The 8,526-nt window shown below is 53.5% G+C and overlaps 2 protein-coding genes across 2 annotated transcripts in view; one reads left to right on the top strand and one right to left on the bottom strand.

The window, feature by feature from the left end:
• The window catches only part of P3H1 (prolyl 3-hydroxylase 1), an 8,056-nt gene extending 7,761 nt beyond the window's left edge, over positions 1 to 295 (bottom strand). The window contains exon 1 of the mRNA XM_009644938.2: positions 218 to 295. Coding sequence (XP_009643233.1) covers positions 218 to 295 — 78 coding nt within the window. The remainder of the gene's footprint in view (positions 1 to 217) is intronic.
• A 6-nt stretch (positions 296 to 301) lies between these two features.
• CUNH1orf50 (chromosome unknown C1orf50 homolog) lies at positions 302 to 3,693 on the top strand. The gene is made up of 4 exons (XM_035900505.1): positions 302 to 358; positions 850 to 936; positions 2,043 to 2,174; positions 2,827 to 3,693. Exons 1-4 carry the CDS (start codon positions 302 to 304, stop codon positions 3,007 to 3,009), a joined length of 459 nt encoding a protein of 152 aa, XP_035756398.1. The 3' UTR covers positions 3,010 to 3,693.
• The last annotated feature ends 4,833 nt before the right edge of the window (positions 3,694 to 8,526 follow it).

Below are 8,526 nucleotides of genomic sequence, written 5' to 3' on the forward strand. Positions count from 1 at the left end.
CCCGCTCCCTCCTGGCCGTCTCCAGGGCCTCCTCAGCCGGCGGCGGCCCTGGTGCCTCCCGGCACGTCCCGCTGCTCCCCGGTGTCCCCGGCGGCCTCCCGGTGTGCCCCGTGGTCCGCGGTGCCTCCTACCATATCTCGCTGTCCCCTCCCAGTATGCCCCAGTGCCCCTCAGTACCTCCCCGTGTTCCCAGTGGGCCACACTATGCCTCCAGTACCTCCCGCTGCACCTCAGCGCCGCCTGCTGTGTCTTGCTGCTCCCCCCCCAGTAACATCCCACTAAGTTCCCAGTCCATGCCAGTATGCCTTACTGCCTCCCAGTATGTCCCACAGCCTTGAGCCCACCCCAGTGTGTCCAGGTGGGTCGTACTGCCTGCTCTCCCAGTCCACCTTAGCACCTCCTGATGTGCCCTGTTCCCCCTCCAGTCACTCCCAGTCTATCCTAGTGCCTCTCGGCCCACCCCAGTGCCTCCCAGTATGTTCTACTATCTCCCTAGTGTCTCCTAGTACATCCTATTGCCAGTACATTGTCCTAGTCCAGCATTTTCCCTAGAGCTCAGTCCACCCGCTCCGCCTAAATGCTTCCTACTGCCTCCTCCCAGTGTGTCCCACTACCTCTCGGTCCACCCCAGTGCCGCCCAGTATGTTCTACTGCCCTCTTCCACCGCCATCCAGCATGTCCAGGCATCCCCCAGTGGGGTCCTGCTCTACAGCTCCTGTGCTGCCCACAGCCCCGTTAAAGCCCTGAGTGAGGCCACGACTGCTGCTTCTGCGGTGCCCTCCCAGTGTGGCGAGGTGTGAAGGGCTGCGGCTCTTCCCCATCCTGACCAAACTTCATTCTCCCTCGCAGGCAGACGACTTCATCCGAGCGAATGCCTGCAATAAATTGACTGTCATCGCCGAGCAGATCCGGTACTTGCAGGAGCAGGCTCAGAAGGTGAGGACGTGTCCGCAAGGCGGCCAGAATGCTCGTTGCTTTGTGCTTGTGCCGGGAGGGAGGTTAGCTTCTGTCTTAACTGCCAGACATACGGGAAGACTGGTGGCCTGGATGTGAATCATGGCCAGGAGCCAAGTAGAGAAGATTCAGTGTGAAAATAAGGAGGGTTTATTGTCTGGTATCAGCTGGGGATGGGGGAGAGTTGGTTTTTGTGCTTTCCCTGAGTCCTCTGCATGTCAGGGAGGACTTCTGTTAAGGCAGAGGAGTGAGGACGGCTAATCAAAAGCAGCTCAGGTGTGAGGAAGGACAGAGAGATGACTCTGGTTTCAGGACAGATGACTCCTGTCACCATAGCTGTGCTCCTCGGCGCAGTGGGGTGATGGCGCGGCCCTGGCTGGATCTGAGCCCCTGGGAGAAGATGAGCTGTTACCCAACAACAGGCTTGGCTTTCCAGCTTGTCCCAGCTCATTTGCTGGAGAAGGTGGCTCTGGCAGCAAGGCCAGCAAAGCTGGGCTGTCCTCTTCAATTCAGACTTCACCCTTGGGGGTGAAATCCCAGAGCCTGAGTGGGAAAGGATCTGCCAGTCACTGCGACTGGCCCGCTGCCCTCAAGGCCACTACGTCACATAATCATTAACTGGTGGAGCCGGATCTGTGGAGCAGTCAGCTGGTGGAGCTGGGGAGATGAATTCCCCTTTGTTTGCTGTCCTTCCCCTCGGGGACCACAGCAGGGAAGCCCCCAGGGTCCAGCAGCTGTGTGCAGAGACAAGGAACAAGTCCAGCACAGGGTGGGGTCAGGCACGGTGGTGAACCTGGGGCTGCGGTGAAGAGGTCCTTGATGCTTGGAGGTATCTCTTACCTCTGGAGGGCTGCAGGAGCTCTGAGGTCTGTCTGACAGGGGAAACTTGGAGAAAACTTCATCTCTTTGGAAAGCATCTCCCTCCTGGGGCAAGTAAAGACGTGCTATGTGAAGCCAGATGCATGCTGAGGAGGATGAGGCCTCGTGAGCAGTGTGTTGAGTGATGTATCTCGGGCTCTGGCTGAGAGGCAATAGCATGCTGTCATTTTATTTCAAGTGTGGAAATTTTAAATGTGGGGTTTTTTTAGGTCTTGGATGAAGCTAACAGAGATGCTGATCTGCACCATGTGGCCTGCAACCTCGTGAAGAAGCCAGGAAACATTTATTACATGTACAGGCGGGAGAGTGGCCAGCGATACTTCTCCATCCTGTCTCCCAAGGTGTGTGGTAACAGCCCGTGAGGAAGCAGGGAGGGGGAAAAAAATACCTTTCTGGTGCTCAGGCACTTCTGGACCTCAGAAAAAAAGCACCAACTTGATGGAGGCATTTGTTGGCGCCTGCTCAGTTGGTGTTTGTCCTTGGTCTGGGTTACTCTCTGGGTGTAAGAGCCATATTATGAAGTTTTCTCAGCTCTTGGTGGATGCTGGGCAAGACAACCTGTGGTGTGTGGACCTGAATTCTGCCTTTTGGTCCCTGCAGATCTTTCTCTGGAAGTAAAGAACTGCAAATGTGCCCAGGGCCTTCCCTGTCCGGTGTGGCTGGCTCCAGGGAGTGAGTTTGTCTGTAGCTCGGTAGGGATGGTCTTGGAGGTATCCTCCTTCCAGGCTACCTGTTTTCTTGCGTGCAGGGTGAAGGCTTCAGAGCAAAGCACCGAGCACAGAGAATAGCTCTGTGCAGGTCAGGGGGATTTTGTATCCCCAAGCCTCCCTGTGCCAGCAGCACTGTAGCTTGACCTGGTCTTAGGCTCAGGAGTAGTTGAGCCTATTTTTAGATTAGAAAATAGGATGGTCACCTAGCTGGGACTGCTTCAAAGGTGGTAGGGCTATCCGAGGGAAACTGAGCAGCGATGTGAATCTCTCCTTTCTCTTCCAGGAATGGGGGACTAGTCCCCACGAATTTCTTGGTGCCTATAAGCTCCAGCATGACATGTCCTGGACTCCATTTGAGGACATTGAGAGACGAGATGCTGAAATAAACATCCTGGATAAGCTGCTGAGCCGGCAGGCAGCGCTGCCCCCGTGCACAGAGCCCAACTTCCAGGGCCTCACCAAGTGACACAAGTGACCATACAGGACCTCCTGCGTGGGGACATGTGGTGCTTGCGTGCTTGTCAAAGGCAGAACAAGGAAGGAGACCAAGAAACAAAAATGCTGATGCCGCCAGTACTTGCTCTGTGCTTTGACGAGACTAATTTGGCATTCAGTCTTACTGGATTTTCTAGTAATTGAGTAATTTATTTCTTTGACTTATGCCAAGCTGTAGCAAGAGGCAGATAATATCAGGTGGAGTCAATTCCAAAAGGGCTGGGGGCAAAAAGCAAAAATGCTTGGGGCAGATGTGATAATGCTATAAAATATGTGCTACCTGTCCGGCTCTGGTGTACCTCACTGTGACTGCCTGCGGCAGGTAATGATTTCAGGGCTGGATTTTGCCCCATGTTAAAATGCCTGTATTTAGGAAGCTCTGTGGCCTGGGAAGAGTGGTTGAAACCCCGCACGGAAAGGTCTGTTGTGACCTGAGTCTGTTGGTCTCTGTCCCAGCTGGTCTGAACCCCTGAGTCTGTCAGACAGGGTTGACCTGGAGCTCTCCTCTCTGGGAAGAGCATCCTCAAAAGTGCCGTGCAGGCTCTAGGCGGGTGTTTCACAGTCCTCGTGCGTTCCCCTTGGCTTTGAGTGGTTCAGCTGCCAGGGTGAGACAGGAATGGGCAGGGACACCAAATGCCTCTATGCCAGAGCAGTGGAGAAAACAAAACAGAATCAAAGAATGCTTTGGGTTGGAAGGGACCCCTAGAGGTCATCTAGCCCAAGCCCCCTGCAGTGATCAGGGACATCTTTAATCAGATCAGGTTGCTCACAGCCCCATCCAACCTGGCCTTGAATGTTTCCAGGGATGGGGCACTCATCACCTCTCTGGGCAACCTGTGCCAGTGTTTCGCCACCCTCATTGTAAAGAATTTCTTTCTTATATCCAGTCTAAACCTACCCTGGTTTAGTTTAAAACCATCACAGCTGGCCCTGCTAAAAAGATTGTCCCCACCTTTCCTATAGGCCCCCTTTAAGCACTGAACGGCTGCAATCAAGTCTCCCCACAGCCTTCTCATCTCCAGGCTGAACATCCCCAACTTTCTCAGCCTGGCCTCATAGGAGAGGTGCACCAGCCTTTGGATCATTTCTGTGTCCCTCCTCAGGACCTGCTCCAACAGTTCCATGTCCATGTTGATCTCAAATGTACCTCTGAGACAGGCCCTGTGTCCTGTCTGCATGGCAAGCATCCCTTCAACTTTACCAGGGAGACTCAGTGGCATGTGGGACTGGTAGGACATCTCCCAGCCTCTTTTTTCCACCAAGAACTGGGGAGAGGCAAAGATCAGAGCTGCTGAGATATCCTCCCTCTGCCCAGTCTCACAGGGCTCTTTCAGGAGCTCGCCTGCTCTGTGAGGAGCAAGTAAACTTGAGAAGCACCACCTCCCCCAAATTTGCAGTTGGGCTCTCCTCTCTTCTGAGGCAGTGATGGAAGAGTGGTGTCCCCTGTTCCCCGTGGCATGGCCTTGGGTGCAGCAGTCGTTCACCTTCCCGGGGGCTCGCTTGTTTCAGGTGGTCACTCAGCTCCAAGTGACCTCCCTGGGCATTGCCCCATCTCTCCTTAACCACTGCCAAGGAAGACACTGCTGCCTTCAGCGCTGCTGGGTGATGTCTGGCTCAGTTTGGGGCTGAGTCTCTGCGTCAGGCTTGGATTGCTTCATACATGTACAAAAGAATTGCTTTAACTCCTCTAAACTTCCTTGTTCCCTTTCTAACATTGATTTGTTCATCTTACACCGAGTCCCCAGAGCATCCTGCTCCTCCTGCAGCTGGGAAGGGGCTGGGTGCCCTGCTGGAGTCCTGTGGAGGCGGGTGCTGCAGCACCGTGTTTTCCCAGGTCGCCCTCGACTCGTACATCTCCATCTTGATGTCTGAACCTACTGCTTGGGGTTAGGTGCTGCAGAGACTCTGCTGAGGGAAAGAAGGACCTCTCTGCATCCCCAAGAGACCCCTGGGGACCAGCACCATCACTGGGTCTTGCCATCACTGCAGTTTATTCCCCCTTCAGCAGGGCACAGCCTCTTCTCCAGGCTCCTTCTCTTCTGGTCCCCACATCCTCAGCACACCCTGGGAGTTGCCCTGAGAGATGCTTGGGACTGCTGGCAGCACTGATTCCTCATGGGAAGAGCTGTTCACAGAATCCCAGACTGGCATGGGTTGGAAGGGCCTTCTGGGGATCACCCAGCCCAACCCCCCTGCTCACCAGAGCAGGCTGCACAGGACATCGTCCAGGCGGGGGTTGAATATCTCCAGAGGAGACTCCACAGCCCCCCTGGGCAGCCTGTGCCAGGGCTCGGTCACCCTCAAAGCCAAGAAGTTCTTCCTCATGTTCAACTGGAACCTCTTCTGCTTCAGTTTGTGCCCATTGCCCCTTGTCCTGGTGCTGGGCACCACTGAGAAGAGTTTGGCTCCATCCTCGTGACATCCACCCTTCAGATATTTGTAAGTGTTGATGAGATCCCCTCTCAGCCTTCTCTTCTCCAGGCTGAACAAGCCCAGCTCCCCCAGCCTTTCCCCGCAGGGGAGATGCTCCAGTCCCTGCTAGGACGAGAGGTTTGAGACAGGTCTCTGGCAGCTCACGAATTTTTTTTTTGTCCTGGATTTTCTTCTCCCAGCTCTGCCAGATGCAGTGGCTCATCTCCATCCCAGCGTGGCTGAGCCTCTGGTTGGCAGAAACCTGGTCCTCGGAGTCAATGCCTGATGTTTCAAGCACCTTTTCCCAGCTCACCCTCCCTCACTTGGGCAGGTTAAAAGCAAAGTATTATTATTATTATTATTATTAGAACAGATTATAATTAGTTCCTTATCGAGTCACAAGTGTCTAATATGACGGGTTTTTTCCCTGCTGTTTCATCGCCCCAGGTCTTATTTTACTGCATGTTATTAAATCTTAACTTTGGAAGGGAGAAAGTTAATTACTGCATGGGCTCTGCCATGGTGCTAATTACAGCAACATCAGAGATCTTCATGTGTGTGGATTTATGCTCCTCTGGGAAGAGGGGATTCCTGCCCCAGTTTTATCTCATTTCCCATCACTAAAATGTGTACAATGAGATGCGCGAGGGATTTGGGGTCATGTCCACAGACCTCCGTAGCTTGTGATTTCACATGCTGGCCTTTGGTGGGGTTTTATGCCTGCTTTCCTACATCTCCAGCAAACGCCCCTGACCCTCCATACCCCATACTCCACCTGGAGCACTGTGTCCAGTTCTGGGCTCCCTGGTTCAAGAAGGATGATGAACTCCTAGAGAAAGTCCAGAGGAGGGCTATAAAGATGATGGGGGGACTGGAGCATCTCCCCTACGGGGAAAGGCTGAGGGAGCTGGGCTTGTTTAGCCTGGAGAAGAGAAGGCTGAGAGGGGATCTCATCAACACTTACAAATATCTTAAGGTTGGGTGTCATGAGGATGGAGCCAGACTCTTCTCAGTGGTGCCCAGCAGCAGGACAAGGGGCAATGGGCACAAACTGAAGCAGAAGAGGTTCCAGTTGAACGTGAGGAAGAACTTCTTGACTTGGGATTTGACTGTGATTCTGTAACTCCCTGGTGTCCTGCAGTCCCTCTGGGTGCTGGCAAGTCTTTTCCTTAGATTTGCCCTAAAAGAGCAAACTGTGGGTGTAGCTTTGTATGGAAATGTACAGAAGGTATCGAGAGGCAAGACGTGGAGATGGTGGGCTCGTGCTCATGCTGGGTGCTCTCAGCACTGCGGGAAGCAGGGACGTGGCTGCCAAATGGTTCTGCTGCAGAGCAGGGAGGTGATGCCGGAAAGGGGGAACTGCTCCCCCAAAACACTGGCTGGTTCCCGTGAAACAGCTCACCTGGTGTTGCCGTCTTGGCTGGTTTTTGATCTAATTAAACCCAAAGCACTGAGGCAATGTCAGAAATACTGGAAGGTGCTGTTGCAGAGCCGAGCAACAAATCCTGCGGAAAACTGGCAAGGATGGAGCCTCCTGCAACGCTGACAGCGAGGAGGAATTTCTGGGGAACTGAGGAGATGGTGCTCGGTAGAGGCCTCTTTGAGTCCCTTCAGGTTCATGATCTCACCCACTTGCCTCTGCCTCTACCAAGCTGTTGCCTTTATGGGTTTTTGGCTTGACGGGGATTTAATCCAAAAAACAGCTGGGAAGGAGTCAGCGGGACATGGTGCCGGAGGGCAGGGGCTGTCCGCAGATGAGGAATGGGCCGCATCTCACTCCTAAGTGTTTTCCAAGCCCTTTGTTTAGATGAGCGTGTGCCCTCTGCTTTGCTTAGAGAACGACCAGGTAGGTAAGGACTGAAGAAGGCAGAAGCAAAGGCTGCAGGCTCACGGCTGCTGTTCCCACTGCAGTACATAATTCATTTCCCGAGTAAAAAGGTTAAAAATCAGCTGTCTCCTGCAAGACTTTGTTTCCATTCATGGTTTCATCTTGAAAATTCATTTTGAAAATATTCCTCTCTCTTGTGAGCACTCAGAGCAGCAGTGAACCTGATCTGAAGGCAATGGCTCACTCCGAAATCCCCAGGGATGGACAATATTTGCAGGAGAAGACAGAGGTGTGCTCCTGACACCATTAATGTTGGGCAGAGCAGTTTTTGCTCCACCTTTGGACATGCGGATAACCAGGGCCTGTTTAAAAGGGCTGTCAGAAAGATGCTCTTAACATCTGATCCTCTCCTGGATGCTCCCCAGAGCCGGTGTTTGCGGACTCTTAGGGCTGCCCTGAGCCTTCCTGTTGTCTTCTGGTCCTGGGAGATGGATTTATTAATGGCTCAATGTCACAAACGGTAACTGAGTGGGGGAAAACATCTCCTGGATGTGCTAAAATTGCAGGGGGCACCGAACCAGGGCCAGGCACTGCTGGCAAAATCAAAATAGATATAGGGCGCTTTTTTTTCAGCCTTTTCAGGTGTTTTTCAGCTGCCCACAACAGGGATTTTTAACCACAGGCTTTCTGCTGCTTCCACGTCACCCTCCTGAGCTGCGCTACAAGGTCTTCCCGGCTTTTAAAAATGGAATTAACTCTATAAACAAGTTCTCTGTTTCAGGCCAGAGTTTGGCTTCTGCGTTTCACATTGGCAGCGCCCGGAGATTTCCTTCCCGTGCCCTTGTCCCTGAAGGGTGGCTTTTATTTTATTTGGGGTTTTAGAGTGATTTGGTTATAACCCCTGATGAGTGCCCACTGCCCTGCAGGGTCGTCTCCCAGCCAGGAGAAGCCTCCCAGTACGAGGAGCTGTGGCTCCTTGGCCCCTTTTTGTTTCGGCTTCAGCTCCAGGCAGGGAAAAAAGAAAAAAAGGAAGAAAAATTGGAGGGAATTTGGAAACGCTGATGCAAGGGTGCACTGTAGGGGAGACTTTGTGCCCTCTGTGTGCTCCTGCAGCCCTTGGGTGCGTGCAGGGTGGTGCAGGTGCGGGGTCCCGCAGGTCCCGGGGTGCATGCACTGTCTTTGTAGGTGCGGGTTGGGGGGTCCCGCCGCCCCCAGCCCCATGCAGGCCGGTGCAGGTGCAGGGTGCGG

Source organism: Egretta garzetta, unplaced genomic scaffold, assembly GCF_000687185.1.
Source record: "Egretta garzetta isolate BGI_Z169 unplaced genomic scaffold, ASM68718v1 scaffold108, whole genome shotgun sequence".
Classification (NCBI taxonomy): Eukaryota; Metazoa; Chordata; class Aves; order Pelecaniformes; family Ardeidae; genus Egretta; species Egretta garzetta.